This window comes from Mytilus californianus, unplaced genomic scaffold (genome assembly GCF_021869535.1).
Source record: "Mytilus californianus isolate M0D057914Y unplaced genomic scaffold, xbMytCali1.0.p SCAF_14, whole genome shotgun sequence".
Lineage (NCBI taxonomy): Eukaryota > Metazoa > Mollusca > Bivalvia > Mytilida > Mytilidae > Mytilus > Mytilus californianus.
The window spans coordinates 40,111,390-40,138,374 of NW_026262626.1; the positions used below are offsets into that span (position 1 = coordinate 40,111,390).

The 26,985-nt window shown below is 32.8% G+C and overlaps 1 protein-coding gene across 1 annotated transcript in view; it reads right to left on the reverse strand.

The window, feature by feature from the left end:
- Positions 1 to 1,186: 1,186 nt before the first annotated feature.
- LOC127724531 (uncharacterized) overlaps positions 1,187 to 26,985 on the reverse strand; it is a 43,172-nt gene continuing 17,373 nt past the window's right edge. Inside the window, exons 6-16 of the mRNA XM_052231509.1 lie at positions 26,536 to 26,566; positions 23,433 to 23,476; positions 19,740 to 19,797; positions 15,745 to 15,818; positions 14,819 to 15,046; positions 13,243 to 13,473; positions 12,669 to 12,699; positions 11,579 to 11,652; positions 10,879 to 11,109; positions 5,506 to 5,721; positions 1,187 to 1,611 (exon numbers count right to left, since the gene is read on the reverse strand). Of these exons, the coding sequence (XP_052087469.1) occupies positions 1,579 to 1,611; positions 5,506 to 5,721; positions 10,879 to 11,109; positions 11,579 to 11,652; positions 12,669 to 12,699; positions 13,243 to 13,473; positions 14,819 to 15,046; positions 15,745 to 15,818; positions 19,740 to 19,797; positions 23,433 to 23,476; positions 26,536 to 26,566 (1,251 nt within the window). The 3' untranslated portion in view covers positions 1,187 to 1,578. The remainder of the gene's footprint in view (positions 1,612 to 5,505; positions 5,722 to 10,878; positions 11,110 to 11,578; positions 11,653 to 12,668; positions 12,700 to 13,242; positions 13,474 to 14,818; positions 15,047 to 15,744; positions 15,819 to 19,739; positions 19,798 to 23,432; positions 23,477 to 26,535; positions 26,567 to 26,985) is intronic.

Sequence of the window (26,985 nt, forward strand, 5' to 3'; positions counted from 1 at the left end):
ACACAAAGTAGTAAAAGTGATTATCTTTGATTATTTTGTTTGTCTTCACTTTTTTGTCCTGTTTTTCCTTTAGGGAATTTAGCATTGCCAGGAGATATTAAGTAAATTAGTTATTGTTACACTTCCAATCTTGTTTTAAATCTGTTGATTTTGGAGCTTTACATTTCGTATACGCACTTGTGTTTTGTTAAAGAGCAGTAAAAGACCTATCGACTTAAACATATTTGTTTGGTTTTTGTATTAGTGAATTGTAGTCTCATTGCCGAACGTGTATTTATCAAATTGACATTTAATAAAATCACCAAAAAACTGACGATTGCTTTCTTTGTCTCTTTACAACCGTATGTTGTGACTTTCCCATTCTAGAATCCGCAAATCATGCGTTGGCTCCGTTTAAGAATTAGATGTTTTGTTGCGTATCATAAATAAGGAACGTATGTGGAACAGAAAATGCTTCCACGTCCGCAACTGTTGAGTTTACCCCTAAACTTGGTGAGTTTCTTGTTATTCAGTCTTTAGTTTTCGTTCTAATGTTTTGTTATTGTTGTTGGTCCTTTCACCGTTTTAATTTTTGACGATGATGTTGCATTTTTTTTTATTATACTAACTGTAAAGTTTAGTTTCTTCGATTAATATATATAATACTGATAACATGAAGTGTATATTAATTCAAGGATGACTTATCTACAATAACAGGATAGGTACTTGCATATATGGAACAGTCTAAATTTTAAAAAAAAAATAACCCTACGGTTTTGCTTGGGGTATAGGAATATGGTCATCTCATAACTTCTCCCGTCTGGCTGTAAATCACTTCATAAAAAGTAGCGGAATATGCCAATGAGTCATTTAAAACTCAACAAATTGGAAACTGAGTGTCGAAAGAGCTTAAAAGACAAGCAAGGAAAACCCTACAAAGAAAACTATAATTGAGCAACACAAACTTTTAGTTTTTCTTAGATAACTGTATACATTACGCAGCCATATCCGGTTGGAATAGCGACGTTAACTCCGCTGCCGTTTTAAGCGGAATTGCAACGGTGTCTGCACGTCCAAGAACCCTTGCAACAACTTTCCTAAGGTCCGTAGGTTGGCTGTTGTAATGTGTTCTTCTAAAATCAATTTGTCATTTCTTTTTACTTAAATAGATATATATATATATATCAATTCAAAATAAAACAAAATGTAAATAATAAAATAATCTATTTTATTTCAAATACTACTGTTGTTTGATAGAAGATAACAGTTACAAAATAATATTTTTACTTAACATCTGAGGGTTTAACAGCGTCAGTAATGTCAGCCTATAAAGCAATTGGCATATACATTGATCAGATGTTAAAATTGTAACCCCTACCCTTTAATGTAAAGGCTTGGCAGTACAGGTCTTGAAATAAGTATACTTAAAACAAAACAGATCTATATAACTGTATCTACATTAAAGATCCATAACACTGACAACAACATGTGTACAAAAAACTAAAAGCCATTCAATAGACCAAACATATAAATTCTGTTCTTTTTCTTTGAATATATATCAAACATGAATCTGGCTTTAAACGTAATTCGAGGCAATCATTATCCAATATGAGGAAAATACTTCTGAAGAACCTGCAAAAAATGATAAGAAAGTTAAGTTAATATAAAAAAGCAGGAGGTGAGGTATAATTTCCAATGAGACAAATATCCACCACGTTAAACAACGATTTGATGTGGTATGCATGATTGCCAATTAGACAAGTATCAGACAGCTTCGAATGGATATAAATATAAGTAGTTATAGGCAACTGGACAGGCCTACAAACATGAGTGAAACCCGTTCCGTATACTAGACAATAAACAGCCCCATGCACGACAAAGTGTGATACAAATGAAAACAAGCAGCTTGTTCTATTCTAAAACAATAAACGAAAAACAGTTATGGTAGACAGGAACACCAGACAACCAATGATTTGCAGGCCTTGATCTTAAAACATAAAATACCAAACAGGAAAATACCAATAACAACTAATAGATACATTATATATCTCTACCTGTGTGACGTTTACATTCTGACGTCAAACACGCTATTCTACGCCAGAGTTAATGTTAAAATTACGATTCGGTCCCAGAGTTTAAAATCCCTCGATTTTTTATGGGTTGATTTGAAATACATAAATAAAATACAAAAAAAAGTAAGCAATGAACGAGGTTGTTAAATGTAATATATGCTTTTTTGTGCTTCTTTGTTAAATATTTATTCGTTTTTGTTGTGATTAAGATTGTGACACGGTGTTGACTGCTGAACCTCTATTTTACATTTTTACCTATTATGTCTGTTTGTTTTATTCACGCACCGTTTTCAATATGATTTGATGCGACTGTCATACAAGTAAGAGGTTTAGCGCTATAAAACCAGGTTCAACCCTCCATTTTCTACATAAGAAAATGCCTGTACCAAGACAGGAATATGACAGTTGTTGTCCATTCGTTTGATGTGTTTGTGCTTTTGATTTTGCAATTTGATTAGGGACATTCCGTTTTGGATTTTCCTCAGATTTCAGTATTTTTGTTATTTAACTTTTTTTTATATGATCTGTGAATTATTTACAACCAACGTATTAAGAGTAAGAACGTTATAAACAGTTTGCGACAAGAATGCACGTGTGCAGAGCTTAAATACAAGTATTGACAAGATGTACGACGATTCCATTTGTTCTATTTCACAAATAACCGAACCAATTTTAGTTCCAATAAAGACTTTCCTTAAAGATTTTATTATACATCCGGGTTTTATAAATAATTTTAATAAACAAGTGCATTCAATGGATTAAATAAGTTAATAAAGGTCGTATCGTTATTACCGAGGAACTATAAACATCAGATTAAAAATAGAAATGTTATACCCCGTATTTAAGATTTCTTCACGTATAACGAAACGGCAATAAAGTTTATCGACAGATTGTAGGTATTCCTAAGGGCACCAATTGTGTCCCTTAAATAGCAAACGTGTTCCTGTTCTGTTATGATAAACAATTTAAAGCAGGACTCATTAAAGACCCGTCTAAATTTCATCTAATTGATCAATTCAAAAACATTTACCGTTATCTTCATGATATTTTTTCGCTAAATAATCAAGAATTCTAAACATACTGCCGAAATTTACTCAAAGGAACTTAACTTAAATAAATCAAACATTAACAGCAATAAGTGTCCTTTCATAGATTAAGACATTTCAGTTTTACACGAGATTTTATCAAAGCATTTCCTACATCGAGCCCTGTTGATATACGATTTGGGTATACTTATCAATCCTTTAAATAAACTTATTCTAAAAGGTTACCAATCCAACACTGCAAATAGATCTTTGAATAATGTACATTTTGGTTTAAGTAATGATTATGTTATCGGTAAATTTTAAACATACTTAATAGTATAGCTATATACATACATGTATGCACTATCACGGTACTACAATCTGTCGATACCTATATTTTGGCATTGCACATGGTCATGTTTTCCTTAACTCTTTATGACGTCTTTATACTAAATCAATTGGATGTTAGATCTGTGCTGATTGATATATTAGTCTTATATACATGATTTCATTTATTAGTTGTTATTGGCTTTGAACTAGCTTTCAGTAACTGCGAGTACTCTCAGATCTGTACATTTTGGTTTTTTTTGTTGTTGATAGGGATGTATAAATACTCTCCCACGTCCGGTCTGTGTTTTTTGTTAGATGTTTTTCTGCTTTGTATAGATCTGAGGAGTTCAGCTATTTTTAAGTGATATTTAGAGTTTGTTCATAGGTTCTGCTGTAACACCAATGCCAGGTTAGGGGAGGGCTGAGCGCCCACAAACATGTTTAACCCCACCTCATTTTGTTCGTCCTAAGTCATGAGCCTGTAGTCTAGTTGTTGTCGTTGGTTCATGTCTGTCAGTTGTAAATTGTTTTGTCATGAATTAGAACGTTAGTTTTCTCAATTGAATTGTTTCATATTTTTCATATCGGGACCTTTTTTAGCTGATTTATGGTATTGGTTTTTCTCATTGTTGAAGGCAACACTGTTGCCTATACTTGCTAAGATCTATTTCATTTGAACTTGGATGGATATTTTTTCATTGGCAATCATACCACATCTCCTTATTTTTATATCATATGCACGGTTTCATAAAATTTATCCAAGTTGAGAAATAAATAATATAGTCAACTTCCTTTTTTTCACACAAACATACATGTATGACTAATGTAACTAAAATAAACAGTAGGTAAGCCATTCATGATTTGATCGATCGTATATTACACAAATGGCTTCTGGCGTGCAATATTGTAGGCCTGTTATATATGATCTGTGTATTTACAACCACCAAGTCAATGACACTGCGGGTGAAGGTTTCCTGCGCAGGGTATGATTAGCACAGTAGTCAGCAATTCTGTGTAGACAGGAATTATTATTTATATGTTCACAATTATAATGGAATAGATTTCATTTATTTAAAAAGCTATATTTGGCAAAACCATTTGGAAATTGTTGTCTTAAATGCTCTTTAACTTTGAACTTCTTTTGGCCTTTTTAACTTTTATTATTTGCGCGTCTCCGACGTGTCGTTTGTAAATTTTAAGCATGATGTCGGTGATGATTTCATTTGCCTCCTTACTCCACCAGACAAGGAGTGCTATAAACAATCATCTGTCTGAGCAAATACATATTAAATCACAATGCAGTTATTGTCTGGGACTAACGTGAGTTATTTTCTATGTTGTGATTAATATCACTTTTTTTTAAAACATATTTCTTGAAAAACATTTTAAACATGCCCTCTTGCACGTGCTTTTCTAATCCAAAATATATTTTAAAGTATATATAATAAAAGAAATCTGAACAGTTAATAGAATAAACATTTCGTAGTGGTTGTTGCAATTGTAACTCGTCAAAGTCATTTGTCCCGCCATTGTGTTATTGTACAACGGTCATTTTTTTATATTCTTGTCTTTCGTTTTTGCTTATGTGCTTTGTCTATAGAGGGTCTATATGACATTTTTTTCTTTGTTGACTTAGTTTGTTTTATAGTGACTTATATGTCTGTTTGTTTTCCTCAAAAAATGTCAATATAATGGAATTCTATGCGAATGTCATACAAGTGAGAAGTTAAGCTAGCAGTGAAACCATGTTTCATCCACCATTTTCTTCATACTGAAATGTCTATACCAAGCTTAATTCATGAATATGACAGTCGTTTTCCATTCGTTTGATGTGTTTGAACTTTTTATTTTGCCATTTGATATTGGACTCTATGTTGTGTTTTGAGTTTTCTTTAGAGTTTGGTATTTTAGTTATATTGTTTTTTTTTCTAGACACCCTTTGCCTAAGTAGTCTACGAAAATTTTAAGATCATGGAAGGTACTCTTGAATTTGTACTTTAATTTTGGCCAAATCAAGGTCATATTGTCCCTTCCCCTTGTTGACTAATTAAAAAAGGAAAGGAAGATATGGTGCAGAAGTGTAAACATAACAGAGTTACCGTTTTCTCTTTCCTATCAGATGCTATAATCGTGATTTGGAAGTCTTGAAGATTTTTCGTTTTCCTTTCATCTGAAAATTCTGTTATCTTTTGATTGAAAATCTTTGCAACAGTTTCAACTTGATAATTACATTCCTCGACAAAGCTAGGGAACGCTATGCTGTCGTAATCTTCATGAGCACTGCTAATGCATTTCATAACAAACTTTTCCAGAACCTACATTTATATTAAAATTTGGCTAATTAGATCATTTGTACATAAACAATTCACTTTCCTACGCATTTATGTGGTCATATGAAATATAGATTTTGTTTTGTTTTAGCTCATTTTAAAACAATCAGTTTGCTGTCTTGTGTGTCCTTTCACGTGCCTAGCTAAATACAAGAGTGCACACGCTGAAATGTCTCGTCTGCTTTACTGACCATTGATTTTATGTTGACAGTACTTTACTATAAGTATCACATAAACTTAACATGATCTAAGAAAATGAGGTCAAGGTCAGATAAACCAAACCTGAAATACATGTACACCTTACAATCATTCCATACACCAAATATAGTTGACAACCTGCTTACAGTTTCTTAGAAACAAACTTAACCAGGAAAACTTAACATTGAACAATGAATCATAAAAAGAGGTCAAGGTCAGATGAACTATGCCAGACAGACATGTACACTTTACAACCAATCTATGCATTAAATATAGTTGACATATTGTTTATAGTATCTATGAAACAAACTTAACCATGAAAACTTAACATTGACCAATGAACAATGAATATGATGTCAAGGTCAGATAAACCATGCCAGACAGACATGTTCACCTTACAACCAATCTATGCATTAAATATAGTTGACCTATTTCGTTCAGTATCTGAGATATGGACTTGACCACGAAAACTTAACCTTATTCACTGATCCATGAAATGAGGTCGAGGTCAGATAAAAACTGTCTGACAGGTACGTGGACTATCCAAGGTACGCAATACTAAAAATAGTTATCGTATTACTCATAATAAGAGAAAAATTAACATTACAAAAAATCTCATTTTTTATCAAGTAGTCACTAAACCATGAAAATTAGGCCAAGGACAATGGATATATGACTAACGGAAACTTCATAATATAAGGCATCTATATACAAAGTATGAAGCATCCAGGTCTTCAACCGTCTAAAATATAAAGCTTTTAAGTAGTTATTTAATGGTATCAGTAGCTAGTGCTATGGTATGGGGAGAATATAAATCATACATTTTCTCTATAATGTTCTGTTCATGAAGATATAAAAATAGCACTAAACCTGGGGTTGTAACTACCTCAGGCAAAGTGAACTGCTTTGTTTAGAAACTCTTTGTTGTTCGTGTTCTCTGCCGTTTTTTTTTAATTTAATTTTTTAATTTTTTTCTCTATTGTTTGGTTACATTTTTATTTTTGCTATTAGCCATTTTATTTACTCTAGTAAATACTATACCAACAGTGCACTACCAGTTTCTTGCAAATATCATTAACCCAGTAGGAAATTCTTTGAGATCTTCTGATTCAAATAATACATTATGTCTTTGACATGATAAATTTGTAAAACTATATAGATTGTTATGAAACTTGGTCAGAAGCTAATCTTTAAGACCATGATATACATGTAGCATCTGAAGAAAAAATTTGATTTTTTTTAATTCCGTATTTTACTGATGAGTCACTGTAAGGTCTTCAACACTGAGCAAAATACCTCATATTATTGCAAGTTTAAGACGGGTTCTAGGACCGGTTAAATTCTTTGCAAAATAATTCGGGTAGACTTTGTAAGATGTATTACTGCCTAATCGGGACCGGTCAAAAAGAACATATCTGAAAGAAGTACATATTTATCACAAAATAGTTTTTACGGATAGGTGTAATATCAATCTATTAAGAATATATTTTGGTAACTAAGGATTCAAATAAAAGGGGAAGAACTGGTGATATTTGTAGAACATCTTTTTACTGATAATTTTGAATAATACAAAATTGTATGAACTAGATATCATTGAGATGGGAGCCATCTCTGTGGGCCCCGCTGTGAATATTGTGTGGTAAATAATTTGTATCTTTATCATTGGAAGTGGGGTTGTCAACTGAAACCAAAGTTTTTGACCTTGACCTTTGACCTAGGAAGTTGTACATAAATTATGACACACCCTGTGGTGTTGGTTTATATACATGTCAAGTATAAACTTTGAAATCATAACGGTTCTCAAGATATAGAGCGGACACGATCCTTACCATAGGACATGGGGTTGTCAACTAAAACCAAAGTTTTTGACTTTGGTCTTTGACCTAGAAAGTTGTACATAAATTATGACACACCCTCTGGTGTTGGTTTATATACATGTCAAGTAAAAACATTGAAATCATAACGGTTCTCAAGATATAGAGCGGACACGATCTTTACCATAGGACATGGGGTTTTCAACTAAAACCAAAGTTTGTGACCTTACCCTTTGACCTAGGAAGTTGTACATACATTATGACACACCCTCTGGTGTTGGTTAATATGCATGTCAAGTATGAACTTTGAAATCATAACGGTTATCTAGATATAGAGCGGACACAATTTGTTACGGACGGACGTACGTACGGACGGACGTACGGACGGACAGACGGACGGACAGACCGACGGACAGACAGACCGACGGACAGACAGACCGACGGACAGACTGATCACTATAAGGCGTCCGCCATTCGGCGGGGCCCTAATAAATCTAAGAAAAGAGAGTATATATTGACTGTTTTTCAGATATAAAGTTATTGATCCGGTATATTCAAAGCCCCGGTAACCAGTACGGTCTTATGAATAAAAAACGGAACAGTCAAACCTGTATTACGCAGTTACTCTTAGGATAAACATTTACCGCTCAAGAAAAGTAACCTTGTAACCTTTTAACAAGGTTCCAAAAATTCCAATTTCGACATGACCCGTACAAGGGTTCAGGGCAAATTGTTTAAGGGTTTTCAGTCAGTAAAGTTATAAAATAAAATAAAGGGCTGATTTCGGTGATTTGATTTGAAGAGCAATTTGAAATATGTTTTTATTCGTGGAAAAATAAGTCGTTGATACGGTTTTGAATAGAAAATGTAAGGAGTGGAACACGGGGAATTCACGAATTCACCTTCTTTTGTGCAATCTCGTTTGCAAGTGGGTTTCGAATTTCATTTTGACTTCGATTTTGATAACGTCATAATTTTTTTCCGTTAAAACATTAAAATGACCGTTATTAAAAATTGAAATGACGATTTCGTGCGGAAATCATACGACCACTGACCGCGTTAGACAGGTGACCGCTGAAACGAGTTAAATTAAATAGAGAGAATGCTCGGAAGTCTGTGAAAGCAACCGTAAGAGGCAGGTTTTATTGTATATCGACCTCGTCACTCATGAAATCATACCCTTGATATAGCCACATATATTGGCTAAACGAAATTGTATAGTAAGCGATACAATCAATCGATATGACTAAATGTGATCAACTACCTGTTCAAAGCTTAAACAAAATGAAAAACAAATACGACAAACAGTAAACCCGATAACCTTGGTTTGAACTCCTTAATGTTTTGGAGCATCCGCGTCTAAATATTTACTTGTTTATGTACTTTTCTATGATTTACTTTATTGTTCATTCATCTTGCTTTATTCTTTCATCGGACCAAATTATTATTATTTAATTTTAATAAATCGATAGATCTAACAGGAATCTAAGATTAAGATAGGAAACTAATTAATCACATATTTTAGGCATTATTCAAAAAATGCATATCAAACAGAAAAAAAAAAAAACAATTACTATAATGTTAAAAGATAATAACGTTGCTCATAGCTGCTTACCTAGATGATCAGTTGCTCATGTTGCTGTGGAACTTAACCTTTTTGCCTTTTTTTTTTACAATGGTTCATGGAATAATGATGCACATTTTTTTTATAAAATACTTCACATCAAACACAGATGTTTTTTTTTAAATGTTTACCATAAAATGACATATATACGTCCATGAGATAGCAACCCGACGACACAAAAACAACTGGTATTTGTTATACAAACATTATTTTAGTATGAACACTGAAGAGATTTATCCTGCCGAACTGACTTTAAATGTAGCTAATACTAACAATGAACACTGCCCTTTCCTGGATCTTGATATCTTTATCTTTAACGGGAAGCTTAAAACCAAAATTTAGGATAAAAGAGATGATTTTTCATTTCCTATTGTTAATTATCCATTTTTAAATGGTGACGTTCCCTTATTGCCACCTTATGGTGTTTATATATCTCAACTTGTTCGATTCGCTCGTGTATGTAACAACGTATTTGATTTCAGCGAAAGAAACTAATATTACACCAGGGTTTTCGATATCACAAACTAGTCAAAACATTTACTAAATTTTATCATCGGTACAAGGACATCATTCGTAAATATAAATCAACATGCAGACATCTTATACGTTCGGGTATTTCACATCAAATATTTTATGGTAATAATCTTTACAAAACACAAAAATGTCGGCATTCACCTCAAAAGCTAACCAAACCTTTCAACAGACTTATTCGGAAAGGATATAGTTACGATAATATTGTCAAGTCATTAAGGATTGCATATTTTGGTATTAATATTGATTCACTCATAGGGTCTTTGCATCGGACATAAACACAGTTATTGGCATGATACGGGTTATGTTCTTCTCATTTATCTTATGATGGTATGATACTAAACCCCTAACGGGAGGGATTGTACTTGATTTTCATATGATGAAGACATAATCTTTCAATTAGTTTAATTGAGGTCTGGACCTGGCATGTCAGTAACTGATAGTAGTCCTTTGTTCATTTATGTATCATTGTCATTTTGCTTAGTTTCTTTTGTTACCTATTCTGACATCGGACTCGGACTTCTTTTAAACTGAATTATTACTGTGGGTATTGCTATGTGTTTCTTTATTCTACATTGGCTAGAGGTATAAGGGAAGGTTGAGATCTCACAAAACATGTTTAACCACGCCGCATTTTTGCGCTTGTCCCAAGTCAGGAGTCCTGGCCTTTGTTAGTCTTGTAGGTTTTGTTAAGTTTAGTTCATTTATATGTTTTGGAGTTTAGTGTGACGTCCAATTTCACTGAACTAGTACACACTTTTATTTAGGTGCCAGCTGAGGACCACCTCCAGGTGCGGGATTTTCTCGCTGCGTTGAAGACCCATTGGTGGCCTTCGGCTGTTGTCTGGTCTTTGGTCGGGTTGTTGTCTCTTTGACACATTCCCCATTTCCATTCTCAATTCTATATATTTTACTGATAGATTGATAAAGGTGTTGAATAAAACAGAAGTCTCTGCGCGTTTAACAAAGACGTACCTCTTTTCCGTTATTTGCCTCATTTTCTTTTGGAACCCAGCCAAAAAATAGCTTCTCACAATCTAATTTACAACTGCTTAAAATAGCAACAACTCCTGGACTAAGACCATTCCCATACGACTTCTTGAAGTCTCTACCTATTTCGCCATTTGTTTCTTGCAAAAGTTTGTTCGATAGCCTTCTTTCTTCAAATTTTGAATCCAACGGTAAACCGACAACAATAACATCCGTCTGCCAAAATAATTAGTTATATTATAAATGAAACTATCGTAAATTAAATTGTATGCATAAACATGATAAAGTGAACATTTTGCAACTCCATGTTTGATATATTGCTAAGCCTTTCATCTGCCTGGTATTTTCCTGTGAAAAATACAAATAACACTTGCATGTCATAACATATGCATAGTATTAGACAAAATGTGATCCCCCTCTACCTATGTTCGTTTTGCTATAGATAGATCTAATAAAACAAGTTGTGAACATTAGAAGAAAAAAATTCATAACTACAGACAAGTTGAACTTAACAAAAATCAGCTAGGCAACTGGCAGGCATTTGTCAAAGTAAAAAGTTTGTACTCCGCCCTATGCGCATTTCTGAATTTTAAGTAAAAGGCAAACAAAATTGCATGAAGGTCTATATTCAGGACATTTTGATATATTGATATAAAGCGTTCATTTTAAGTAATAGATTAGATACCTTTTGTAGTAGAATATCATCTGTCGTCACTCTTACTATTGGCATATGAGTTGTATAACCTGGAGATGAGTCAACTAAAATATATCAAAATTTTAAAATGTATCTGTTGATAGTTTTGAGTGGTATATTCAATTTTATGAAGCACACATTCATGACATTGCAATGATGCAAAATGTCGATAATTTTATTACACTATCCCATAAAAAAAATCTAAAATACATTCTCATTTCATACGTATGGGGAAATATTGGCTATGCAAACAACTGAAACTTCGGAATCTGAAATAAAATGCTTACTTAGAAGAAGTAAATGGTCATGCTTGTGTGTATCATGATTACTAATTTTTGCAATTTTGAGTAAATTCTATAAAGTAAGAGACCTATAAATAACAAAACATGATCCTGTTTTATATACTGAAAGTGAAAAAAAAAGTGTTAAAATCTTCATCTAGTTCAAAATGTTTTTTTTTTCATTTTGTTACCAATATTTTTTCACGACCCATTTTGGTTATATCATCTCTTCAAAGTGTGTACTAATATTGAATTTTCAAATTTACATAGTTTTGATGTATACAAATTGATGAACCAGATTCGCATTTCCACAATTGATTGCTCTCAAATGATGTCTAATGTCGAAATATCCATGTTTTTTGTTTTTTGTTTCAAATTGGAAAATCTAATGTTTTATGAGATACTCTTGTCATAGTATAAATTGTTTCGGCTTTATAAAGATCAGCAGTGATTTTGACGGTGCCAGGCATGACACGGCATGTAGACTAACTATAATGATTTACTTTTTACAAATGGTGATTTGGATGGAGAGTCTCATTGGCACTCATACCACATCTTCTTATATCTAATTAAGATAATTGTACATTTCTCCTGATCAATATTCGAAATAATTCAAAATACTATGTGTTACCCTCAATAAATCAGTCAAAGATTGCGTAAAATTACCTGCATCTGTCAAGTCGTATTAATTCAAAATACAAAAAGATATATAGAATGATGGAAAAAGTTCGAAAACTAGAAAAAATGTCTGTAACCAAAATTAAGGATGAGACGTAGTTTCTTCAAAAATTCATACTTACGTCTAATCCTTTTGCATTCTTCACATACAGTCTGAAAAGAAGAAGTTTGTGACTAAAATTATAAGAACCAAATGGAATATAGAATTTTATCACGTGATGATGTGCAGTGCGATAGGGTCTTATTTAATCCCTTTTTCATACAATACATAAGACTGTAAGACGAAACAAGAAAGAATAATCATTCCATCAGGATGTGAATCATCGCCACAAATAACGGACTATCTGGAATGCATTAAAAGTATGTAAAAGCAGGGCATTATATTTAATTATGTAAAAGCAGGGCATTATATCTAATTATGTAAAAGCAGGGCATTATATCTAATTATGTAAAAGCAGGGCATTATATTTAATTATGTAAAAGCAGGGCATTATATTTAATTATGTAAAAACAAATCGATGACACTTGACTTATAATTTAGTAGGACATGTGCGCTTTTCGTCTGAATAAGTCTTATCAGTGGCGCCCAAATAAAAAAGAATGACATGTGATGTTGAAGAGCATTAAAAAAAAAAGCGGAAGGTCCAAACGGTTGCAATATAAGCTGTTTAAAGGGCTATACCTACATATACTCACCTTAAAATCTCGATCGCAATTTCTATCGTTTTTATAAACTACAAAATCTATTCTTTTTAACTCTGTACTCGGATGTGCTGATGAAAAATTTCTGATACAATCAATCATTGTCTTTGCCACTACTTGCATTGGAAATCCTAATCCACCTGTTCCAAGAGTTGGAAAAGCTACTTTACCTGATCTATGTTTGTGTGCATTCGATAACGATTTGCCTATTATGTCTTTAAGCACCTAAATTAAAATATATCAGATTCAAAACTGTAACAACTGCAATCGAAATAAACGGCAAATGTAAATTAATAAGTGATTTATAAAATTGTTCTACTATTGTATATGTAATGATTCAGATAAGGGCTGTTTAATATTCACTAGAAACGTATCTAAAGTATATCATACTTAGTCGTTCTCGCTTTCGGGTAAAAGTTGATTGGAAAAAGACTTAGCACAATATACTTTGTAATAACCCTGGTATATCAAGGTTTGGTTTTCAGTAGCAATGTATATTGACTAATACATGTCAAAAATCCGACACATATATTGATGTAAAACATTTAAAACAGATATGTTCTAAACTATGATCATCACATAACAAGTAGTAATGAAGGCGTCAAACTGTTAAACCTCAATAGATTAGGCTTTACTTACCATTCCAAAACATCATAGATAACTCCCAGATTTTGAAAAGGTTAGTTTTGCTAAATTTTTAGTTTTCGATGGGGTGTTTAACTTTTCGTTCTCATCCATTATTCGCAATTACGTTATCAGTTTTTATTTTATTTAAACTGAAGTTGAAGTATCACTGAGATATTATAGTCGTTACCAAAGCATTCAAACCTCAACATATTTTAGTAGGTCAGATTTGGGCAAATAAATCAATTTAAAAATCTATAACACCATGGTCGGTGTTTCACAAAACGGAGCACATAACGATAAATGGTACCAACATAAATATAATCAACAAGACAACATTGAAAAAAGTGTGCATGTATATATTTAATGAACATCTAAAGATTTTTTTTCTAACCATGATTAAAATTTACATAAATCAATTAAAGAATATTTTTTAACAAACGGTTGGGTTTCTTGACGACTATATTGCTGTTCAAAACTTCTCGTTTAAAATCTGTATTTTTATCAATGCACATAAAAACTTTTATGGTTGTAAAAACAAGTTTAGTTATCCAACCATTTGAAATTACAAAATGTCAGCTATATCAAAGTGCAATGTGTCGAATCACATTAACGATATTCAGAATTACTTGATTTTAATATAAGCTGCACAATTAAAGCTATCGTGTCTGTTCTGCTGATGTTTATATCTTCTATTGTATTATTCTAACCGGACATATTTTTTTCTGGATAATGTCAGTCGATTTTGGAATTAGAAATTAGGCTGCTATATTCATGATATTCCAAAAAATACTGAATCGGATATTGGGTTTAGTATTATTTTTTGTTATGATTGAAGCCTTCAATACCATAACATTGCATCGCGTATTTATTAGCGATGATCACACTTTAGTATTTTGGTTTATGTACAAGCTTGATATGACACTTTGATAATAGAAATACATACTTTTGTAGGCTTAAATGTTCCTTTCTCATTCCAATGTGGTAAAACACCAAAGTAAATATATTTGCAGCTTAATTCGCCACCATCAATTGTAAATATATCGCCTATTTTTCGATTCTTTCGAGTGCAATCGGTTAATATTTTCCGACCGCCAACATCCACTAATGATTTGAAAATAACACTCGATTCAGTCTTCATATCCATTGGGAATGTAGATACGAAAATGTCAGCCTGGAGTTTGAAACAATAAAAAGAAAAAAATGCAATCAGTTGAAATGCAACAAAATCTTCTAAGTGGTTATGTAACGTTTCACTCGAGTCCCATTTGAAAATATTTCATGTAAATGGGAATAGGTAAGAAAATAGTTATTCAGTTCCTCAATAAAAGAATGAATACAAGTAAACGAACTTTTAAAGGCTAGCAATACCATTTTGTCTATTTTTTGTTTATCTTAGACGTGTTCTTATATGTTATACTAATCTGTTAATTCCAGCGCCAGACGAAACACGCGTCTGGCATATCAAATCACAAGCTTGTACCTTCCATGAGTTTTTACAACCATTAAGTCGATTCCATGCTATTGGGCGTTTCGTCTCAGAGGAAATAAGCAGCCCAATAGTCAACACGTCTGTGCTGACATAACATATCATTGATATATTTATATTCTGTTAATTTGCTGTTAATAAAATGTTAAATTATTGAAAAATCTTAGGTTTTTCTACCCACAGGCGTAGATTGCTACTGTTTTACGGAATTTTCGCTTTTTGATTCTCTTCAACTTTGTATTTGAATTGCTTTTAACCTGTTGATTCGATCGCCACTGGTGAGTATGTAAAGACGAAACGCACGTCTGGTGTGCCGAATTATAAGCCAGGTATCTTTGATGAGTTTTTATACAGTTATTATGATTTACGCAGAAATCTCATACCCTTGATGTTGTTATATCACTCTTTTTCACTTTCAATTTAACAGCACCAAAATTGAAGTTTTCTGTATCTTCGTCTGAAAGATATGAATTATGAACATTTAATGAAATCAATGAAAAAGGTCATGAACTTGTCGCAGTGTATAGTGGATTATGTGTATGTTTCTTGTTTGGGACAGGTACACACACAGTTTTGTGTGGTTTACAGGTTTGTAAGCGCAATGTTCAAAGATCCTTCAGCCTGGGACACCCATATTGTCTGAAAAAATTACTGAACAATTCTGAATTTATTGCAGGCGAATTGTCTAAACAGAACTGAATTTACAGCTATGGATAAGTCTGGAAATTGATTGAAAGACTGAACATGCATGGCTGAATAATTTATTGTTCAGACTTTTCAGATGTTGTTAATATCAACATGACCGTTTCAGATTGATATTTATTTATTAGAGAACGTGACCCCTACGACCCTATTCTGCATTTTAGAGGTGCTGCAATTATCATAAATATAAGTTAAATGCTTAAAGCATTTTTAAAAGTGATTTGTCTACCATATAAAAAAAGGGAGACGTGGTATGATTGCCGATGAGACAACTATCCACCAAAGTTCAAATGAAGTGGATGTTAGTAATTACAGGCAACCGTGCGGCCGCTAACAATGATAAAAACCCAAACCGTATTGTCGGCTATTAAAGCCCCTTACATGAAAAATATTTAACCATTCAATTGAGAAACTAATGGCCTAATTTATAACATCACAATTTAAGAAAATCAAATATGACAGAATGAACCATCGTCAACCACTAAACTACAGGATCCTGACTTGGGACCGACGGATAAAGAATGTGGCGGGGTTAAACATGTTTGTGAGCTCATCCCTCCCCTAACCTGGGACAGAGGTGTAACAACACAACAAAAGCACAAACTATGAAAAAAACACTTGTCCTACCTCCATGACAAATATGTTCTTGTCCCCGCAGATAAACCCCCAAACAACATCGTTTTTGTGTGTAAATCACGTTACATAAACTGCCTGATAATGAATTAGGTATTGAGAATTCACTTTGAAACTCAACATATACCCCAACGACACTTACTAAAGAGGAATTCTTTTATAATCATAGGTCTGTTCTATGATGAAGAACTGGATCTTCCATCACTGTATTGGATACCTAAACAACATAATTGTCCTTACAATCAACGATATATTGCTGGGTCTTCCAAGTGCTCGACGAAACCTCTTTCTAAATTATTAACATCAATTTTATCAGCAATCAAAGCCGGGCTTCAAAGTTATTGTGAAACTACCTATTCTAGAGGTGGCGTGAATCAGATGTGGATACACAAAATTCCAAAGAACTTTAAGAGTAAATTCAATCTAAGACTCTTTCATCTTGCAATAGTATTAAAACATTTGATTTTTCTACACTTTACACAAGTATTCCCCATTCCAAACTAAGAGAAAAATTGAAAGAGTTGTCCTGCTTAGTCCATAAAAAAGAATGGTCATTGTAGATACAAGTATCTTGTCTAAGGGAGGGATTAATCATACTTTGTAAAAAAATCACTCTGATTCAAACCAAAAAATTATCTGAAACTGACATTATCAAGATGCTTGATTTCTTGATTGACAACATATTTGTTACGTTTTGAGGACGCGTTTTTCAACAAACAATCGGCATTCTCTTGGGAACAAACTGTACCCTTCTTGCCGACTTGTTTCTTTATTCATATGAGGTTGAATTCATACAGGAACTTCTAAGGAAGAAGGAAAAGAAATAAGCAGTATCCATTAACGTTACTTTCCGCTATATAGATGATGTTCTCTCAATAAATAATTAAAAATTTGGTGACTATGTTGAACGCATCTATCCCATCGAACTTGAAATAAAGGATACAACAGATACAGTAAAGTCTGCCTCATATCTTGACTTACATCTAGAAATTGACAATGAGGGTCGGTTGAAAACAAAACTTTACGACAAAAGAGATGATTTCAGCTTCCCAATTGTGAACTTTCCATTTCTATGTAGCAACATTCCAGTAGCCCCTGCATGACACATGTGGAGCAGGATCTGCTTACCCTTCCGGAGCACCTGAGATCACCCCCAGTTTTTGGTGGAGTTCGTGTTGCTCGGTCTTTAGCTTGCTATGTTGTGTTTTATGTACTATTGTTTGTCTGTTGGTCTTTTTTTTTTTAGCCCAGGCTTTTTCAGTTTATTTTCGACTTATGAGTTTGAATATCCCTCTGGTATATTTCGCCTCCCTTGCAAAAGGCTTTATTCATCAGATCGATACAAAGCAGAAAAACACCAAACAAAAACATAGACCGGATGTGGCAGGATATTTGTCTATTCCTCATCCCTTACAACAATAAAAAAGACACTAAGTACAGATCTGAGAGTACTTGCAGTTACTGACAGCTAGTTCAAAGCCAATACAAGTAATAAAAAAATAATGTATCTTAGACATTAAGGTTACAAAGATTAAAGTGAATCTGAAGAAGGCCAGTGGCCAAAACATATTTAATTACTACAATAGAATATCACAACGTACAAACATATAACAAAAGAAACGTTGCGGAAAAGTATTTGAACACTGAGTTGCGAAACTCATTATTAATGTTTCTGTAAAAATATTCACAATCAATAGAATTCAGTTTACAATTTACTCGCATTTGTTATCATGTATTCTGACATTTGGAACTAACTGCTCATCATGACCCAATGTTTGTTCGTGGTTGTGGGGTTTATCCGACTATCGGAAGGATTTGTATGCATAGCCGTCTGATAATTACAATCAGTTTTTGTATTTGAACAGTACTATGATATTTATTCGACTTTCAAAAACTGCATCTTTTCATTTGTCCAAGAGTAGAAGTACGGCTTAAAGGGACATACATTCCTTGTAAGGGTGGCAATGAAAAGCAGGCACAAGACATTCATTATTTTTTGGAAGGTCACAAGTACGACATTATAAAGACTACTTGTCTTATCTAAAACTAAGTTTCGAGGGTTAACTAAATATTAGTTTTTTAAAGGACATTCATATATCATGAACAGTTCAATAATTCAATAAATTATATCGCAAATCTAAGAATGTATTATAGAACAATGATTTAATACAATTCTACATTAATTGAAAATTAGTTTTTCCCACACATTTCGACGATGAGAATGTTTTCCATATATTTCTTTAATTTGTGGTTGAATTCTTGCTTATCTCGTTTTAGAAAATAGTAGCAAGAAAATTAGTATTAACAATTGTAAACATAATTGCATATGATCGATTTATTCTGCAATATGCATGGTAATGCTTTAGCAAACAATCGAAACTGGACGAAGCAATGTTTAGAGCAAAAAAATACTATTTACTAGGCGAAGCTTATGTTAATAGCAATATTTAAACACAGAAAAAAAACATATTGGTTTATTTCAAGATAAAACATCAACTCCCCTAGAAAGAGAAAATTACCAAGATTTTAGTCTATTAAAAAGTAATAATACATATTTTGTAGTTGGAATTCCTTATTTTTTGTCTATTTTACGAACCGTGATAAAGATAAAAATAACAAGATGTGGTATGATTGACAGTGACCATAGGATATAGAAGTTAGCAATTATAGGACTTAAACAATGAACAAAATCCATGCAAATGTTAACAGGCCACGACAGGAACAATCTTAAACTATTCAAACGAAAAATCTTACGGCCTGATTTATGTAAAAAAAAAGAGTAAAAAACGAGGAACAAATATAATATACAGCAACAATTAACAACCACAGGCTTCTGCCAAGGACGAACTTTCATATTGTACTTCACAATCTAGCATTTTGTTTTCTTCCTAATTGTTTACGTTGTATAATCTGTACAGCACATCAGGAAAACAAATAAGATCGTATATACATCTTATCATACATTTAGAAATAGCACGATGTTAACTACATTTTTTTAACAGCTTTATTACCGTAATTTATCATTTATTTAATTTTTTGTTACCTTCACTATTGGAGTCGATATCTGCTAAAGGATCACTCTTTTTTTTATGTGTTAGGTGCTAAAACAGACAGTGTTTACAACAATATAATGAAATAAAATGACTCAAGTAAATTATATAAGACTTTGTGGATTTTAACAGCATGTGTATCCTTTTCACTAACTTGTGTAACTAACTATGCCTTCTAAACATCTGTCATAAAAATTAATTGTATTTTTCCCTCAACAAATACTTGAAAAACAAGTTTTAAGCTGTTACTATGATTCAGTTTAATAAAAACACAGAGACTGCAAAAAGAAAACATGATATATTGATTTCTTCGTAAAATTTTCTGAAATAGCATTCGTCAGGTGTTTTTGAAACGTAATGGGTCTATTCAATACAACCAAAACGAAAGGTTTGTCTGGCAAGGTGGGAAACAAAACAAACGATTATTTACTGCTTGACATGTATGACGTGGAACGAATTGTGATCTTTTTCTGAGACTGACACTGTGATGTTCGGGTAAATATAAAACTTTAAAGCAGGATTTCGACATTTTCTTTCTGAACTTTCCATTTATGTTTTTCGGTGTAGTCATAGTTGGTATCTTACCTCTCTTATTATCTTTCTGTGACACTTGAGAAGATTTTAAGATATGACAATCGAAATCGGGACCATTGCCAAAAGAAAAGAAATTGTTGTTTACAATCACGTCATTTTTTTTTCTGGTATATAGTTGTCTCATTGGCAATCATACCACATCTCCTTATTTTTATATAAAAAGACAATACAGACAAAGCTCTCTACAAAACGAAAGATTCGGCAACAATAGTTATCAAAGGTACCAGGATTCTATACTATTAAATGAGAAGACCTAATTTTGTGTGTTTTTTCTCTTCCTTTCACAATAAATTAATCGTCATGCCATTGTGTCCTATAGTTACCATGCAGAGTCGCATTTGTCATCCCTGCTTATGATTATTCCCTTTGGGTTATTTAGGAGGAAAATGAAAATAAAGGCGTCCGGATATTGTTTCCATCATCGGACGGACTTTAAAGTCATAGACAAGACTTCCGTTTAGAACTGTTTAAAATTACACATTATTTTCATAGGTACTTGGGGACAGAACAATTATTATCGCCTTTTCTGTATACTATGAACATACATATACAATAAATAAAGTGTATTTGCTATTTACTATCAATGCCAAGTTTACTTTCAACGGCGGTCATATATTATATAGAGATCATAGTATACGTATGTTCATAGTATACAGAAAAACGTGAAAATAATTGAAATTAAAAGAAAACAAAAAAATGGGGAGGGCTAAAAAGAATTGTCCTGTCCCTAAGTACCTATGCCTTTTGATACCTTTCCCTGAAATTCTCCAGTCATAAAATCTTTTACAAAAACATATCCTACAACAGTTTCCATACTTTCAACCACGCTCTAAATGACCGTGATTTCGCGGGTGTGTTCTAGTATAATTTAATACGCCAGACGAGCGTTTCGTCGACATCAGACTCATCAGTGACGCTCAGATCAAAATAGTTATAAAGCCAAACAAGTACAAAGTTGAAGAGCATTGAGGACCCAAAATTCAAAAAAGTTGTGCCAAATACGGCTAAGAGAATCTATTCCGGGGATAAGACAATCCTTAGTTTTTCGAAAAATTCAAAGTTGTGTACAAGGAAATTTATAAAAATGACCATATAATTGATATCCATGTCAACACCGAAGTGCTGACTACTGGGCTGGTGATACCCTCGGGGACGAAACGTCCACCAGCAGTGGCATTGACCCAGTGGTGTAAATAGTTATCAAAGGTACCAGGATTATAATTTAATACGCCAGACGCGCGTTTCGTCTACATACGTGACTCATCAGTGACGCTCAGATCAAAATAGCTATAAAGCCAAACAAGTATAAAGTTGAAGAGCATTGAGGACCCAAAATTCCAAAAAGTTGTGCCAAATACGGCTAAGCTAATCTATTTCTGGGATAAGAAAATCCAATAGTTGAATATTTCTACGATGAGTAAATGTTCTTTGTGGCACGACTGTCATACGGTTAATCTAGGAAAATTATCGTGAAAGAATAAGAAACGGTGATCAAGTATTGTGATGGAATCGTGTAAGATCTAGTAGAGGATCGTGAATACCATTAGATACAATTAAACTGTAATATATGCGAGAGAAAAATAAACGTTGTATCATTAAGAGGTGGAAAGAAGCAGAAAAAAAAGAAATATGTCCGTCAAATAGTTCAACGTTATACACAGTATTTGAGAAATAGAAACGTTCAAAGTTTCACAGTAATTACCAAACAAACAAAAAATAGATTGTTCATTCCAATGATTTAAACAATTATTACCATAATATTAATGACGAAAACAATGAGGGTTTATATGTCACGTACTGTTGTTTGTCTGTTGGTCTTTTTTTCTTTTTTAGCCATGGCGTTGTCAGTTTATTTTCGACTTATGAGTCCCTTTTGGAATATTTGGCTTCTCTTTTACTGTTTCAAATGGCTATTCAGATTGTAATGTTGTAACTTATTCATATTGTATGCAAACATTGGAATATTTATTTTTTATCATGAAAAGATCGAGTACCGCTTTTTGACGATCGTGAACAGGATCGTAAAATATCATTTGTCGCTTTTTCATTTTTTTGGAAGCTGAACGTTCAAATCATTGCGGTAATTATATGGTAATTGGAGTAGCAATAGACTGCATTACTTATTCAGTTTCACTTTTAAATATGAATAAGGCTATGGTGTCAATACCATTTGATCTGTTTCTTTATGAAAGCCATGCTGACTAGTCGATGGTACTATATAGTCATCACTGTTTGTCTGTTAGTCTGTTCTTCTGTCCATTAGTAAATGAACTTCAGTCTTAAACAGTAATTTGTTTTAACACTATGTAAAAGGTCTGAACAAAATAATTTCTTTAATGTTTAGTCTTACAGCCAATTTTCATACTTATCTACCGCGGTGAACTCAATACAGTTCAGAAAAATTCCTTTTCTTTTTTAAACTGAAATTTTCATCGAAAACAAATAATCTGATGCACAGTAGTTGTCGTCTTTTTATGTAGTTCATACGTGTTTCTCGTTTCTCGTTTTTATATAGATTAGACCGTTGGTCTTCTCGTTTGAATGGTTTTACACTAGTAATTTTTGGGCCCTTTATAGCTTGCTGTTCGGTGAAAGCCAATGCTCCGTGTTGAAGGCCGTACCTTGACCTATAAAGGTTTACTTTTATAAATTGTTACTTGGATGGAGAGTTGTCTCATTGGCACTCATACCACATCTTCCTATATCTAATACATCTTAATGTACTGTCTGACACACTGAGTTCTTTTCTGTTAAATTACCTTAGTACAAACTTTATTGACGAATGCTAATATTTATGACACGCATATTCGTTGTATTGATTTTTTTCGGCCTTTTGACAATACAACGTAGTTATGACAGAATTTGAGTTGTTATTAATTGCATTCACGATCCGACCGCAATACTTGAACACCGGTTCGTAGTCTTTCACGATATTTTCACTAGATATATGGAATGACAGTCCTATTTGGGGTATGATCTAAAATTGATACAACAAAGAGGAATGCTTAGTACAAATAATAAAAGAAGGAAAAGTGTTATGTAGTTGATTATAGTTCTTTTAAAACAGTGTTTTTGTAGAATGAAAAATATACCTTTTTACGCCTTTTGCCATGATCTTCATTTTGTTTTATTTTATCTGAAATTAAATATGAAAAAACAGTTTTTAAATTAATATGATCATGATCACGCTTGGTAAACAACATCGTTTTTGTGTGTAAATATCATCACATAAACTGCTTGATAAATGAATTAGGTATTGACAATTCACTTGGAAACTCAACATATACCCACACGACACTTACCAAAGAGGAAATCCTAGATAATCATAGGTCTGTTCTATGTTCCTTTGGAATTTCAACCAAAGACGAAGAACTGGATCTTCCATCACTGAATTGGATACCTAAACTACATAAGTGTCCTTACAAACAACGGTATATTGCTGGGTCTTCCAAGTGCTCCACGAAACCTCTTTCTAAATTATTAACATCTATTTTATCAGCAATCAAAGCCGGGCTCCAAAGTTATTGTGAAACTGCCTTTTCTAGAGGTGGCGTGAATCAGATGTGGATATTAAAAAATGCCAAAGATCTTTTAGAGTACATACAATCTAAGACTCTCTCATCTTGCAATAGTATTAAAACATTTGACTTTTCTACACTTTACACAAGTATTCCCCATTCCAAACTAAAAGACAAATTGAAAGAGTTGGTATTACTTTGTTTCATTAAAAAGAATGGCGAACGTAGATACAAGTATCTTGTCTTGGGGAGGGATAAATTCTTCTTTGTAAAGAATCACTCTGATTCAAACAAAAAATTCTCTGAAACTGACATTATCAAGATGCTTGATTTCTTGATTGACAACATATTTGTTACGTTTGAAGGAAGTGTTTTTCAACAGACTGTCGGAATTCCAATGGGAACCAATTGTGCCCCTCTTCTTGCCGACTTGTTTCTTTATTATTTTGAGGCTGACTTCATACAGGAGCTTCCTAGGAAGAGAGATAAGAAGTTAGCAATATCCTTTAACTCTACGTTCCGCTATATAGATGATGTTCTCTCACTAAATAATACAAAATTTGGTGACTATGTTGAACGAATCTATCCCATCGAACTAGAGATAAAGGATACTACAGATACAGTTAAGTCTGCCTCATATCTTGACTTACATCTAGAAATTGACAATGAGGGTCGGTTGAAAACAAAACTTTACGACAAAAGAGATGATTTCAGCTTCCCAATTGTGAACTTTCCATTTCTATGTAGCAACATTCCAGCAGCGCCTGCATACGGAGTATATATCTCCCAATTGATACGATATTCCCGGGCTTGTGTTTCCTATCATGATTTCCTTGATAGAGGATTGCTGCTCACAAGGAAGCTATTAAACCAAGAGTTCCAAATGGTGAAGTTGAAGTCATCCCTTCGTAAATTTTACGGACGCCATCACGAGTTGGTTGACCGTTATGGAATAACCGTTTCACAGATGATATCGGATATTTTCCTTATGTCGTAACTACAATACCCTTCCCTTTTCACGAATGTGACTTACCGAATAAGACTATTTACCGGATTTGTAATAACATAAGCAACACGACGGGTGCCACATGTGGAGCAGGATCTGCTTACCCTTCCGGAGCACCTGAGATCACCCCCAGTTTTTGGTGGGGTTCGTGTTGCTTAGTCTTTAGTTTTCTATGTTGTGTCATCTGTACTATTATTTGTCTGTTTGTCTTTTCATTTTTGGCCATGACGTTGTCAGTTTGTTTTCGATCTATGAGTTTGACTGTCCCTCTGGTATCTTTCGTCCCTCTTTGGTAACTTTATTTTAACTCGCACATAATTATGTACTTTTTACTATGTTTTCAAAACTTCTATCTAATTCGTCGTTCTTCCTATATCATGAACATCTTGTTATCCATGAAACTCCACAAGCTTATAATATCATGGTAAGATTTATAGCTTAAACTGGTTTCTCTAAGTATCGGCTTTTAATCATTTGTTTATATTTTATAGGTTCTTTTGAATGATATCAGTAATGACTGCTTATTTTCTATTATTGCTACAGTCGTTTGGTACAATGCATTTCCGAAGCAATACCTTTTAAACGCACTTTTATATACATAATTTTGAAGCTTGATCCATGTTTTGTTTGTACGACACGTGTTGTCAATGAACAAACGAGGTGTATAAGTGAAACGACTATCCATACTGGTAAAACTTTGTTTGATGTTCTTTTGTATTAAATCCAATATAATAAAGTATAAGTGTATTACAAATAAGAATCAAAAAATAATTCATAGCAGCTGAAGATTTGTTTTCATTTAACCATTGGTTGGGCATGTATATTCGATTATTTTATATACGGCTGTCATGGACTATTTCGAATCTAATAGGACAAATACGGTCAACCGTAGAGGCTTTATACACACGATAATGTTTTGTCTGTTGTGTTTTATGAGAAAAAACGTATCATTATGTACAAAAAAAAAAATAACATCCAACAGCGGTTCACGATTTCAATTAAAATAAAGAAATAGTTGCATTCGTATTCAACAAGAACATAAGGTAGAAAACATTCAAAAGCTGTTCATGATTTCCAAAAAAATAAAGAAATAATTTCTTTTCTATTCAACAAAAACAACAGTTTAAGTATCTTTATCCTTCTTTTATTCAAATCTTATAAAAAGTTACTTGTTCAAAGGTATTTGAAATAACTAATTGCATATAACATTGCATTATTTTGTATCAACATTAATGGCGGTTCGTGATTTCTAATAAAACAAATAGATCATTGCATTAATCCTATTCATAAAAAGAAATATGGGCATGTTTTAACAATACAAACAATAATTTACTATATTATCTCTTAAATTCATCCTATTGTCTGAATAACAATCCATCTGGTTGTACAAAAAGTAATAAAAACTAACGAGAATTTGAATACAAAACAACTTATAATGATAGACAGGTATGGCTTGAACATTCGTTTGATGTGTTTGAGCTTTTGATTTTTCCAGGTTATAAAGGACTTTCCGTTTGGAATTTCTCTTGGAGTTCGGTACTTTTGTTATTTTTTTTTTTTTTAACTATACCAGAAATCACTCAAAAACTATCTATATTGAGTAGAAAAATAATATCTTCCAATACTCCTTGTAGTTGTAATATGTTTCGCTACTCTTATGTCAAGTATTACCTTTCAATTTTTGGAATTCTTTCTTTAATGCCTGAAAAAAAATATTTAACATTCAGATAAAATAAAAACTCAATTTCTTAAAGCAATAAAACATCTATCAAGTTTTTTTTTATGCAAGTACAGCAGAACTAGTACTGTGAGGGAGACAAAACATCCTGTCGAGGTTAATACATTTGTATTATTTTTAGAACAAAGGCTATTGTAACATATTTTGAATGTTGACCTTTAACATTTTACTTCCGAAATTAATGAGATATTTTACATTTAATAATTATAATCTTATATGTGAAGTCGTCAAAACTTGTTCACATCATATCCGCTAGTGTTTTATTATGATAGGATGACATAAAGATGTTCGTTTTACTTTCCGAATATTGTTTAGTTGATGCATATAAATTTGACCATTTACACAATTCTTCTTACCCACTGGACGTTGAGTTACAAATGGAC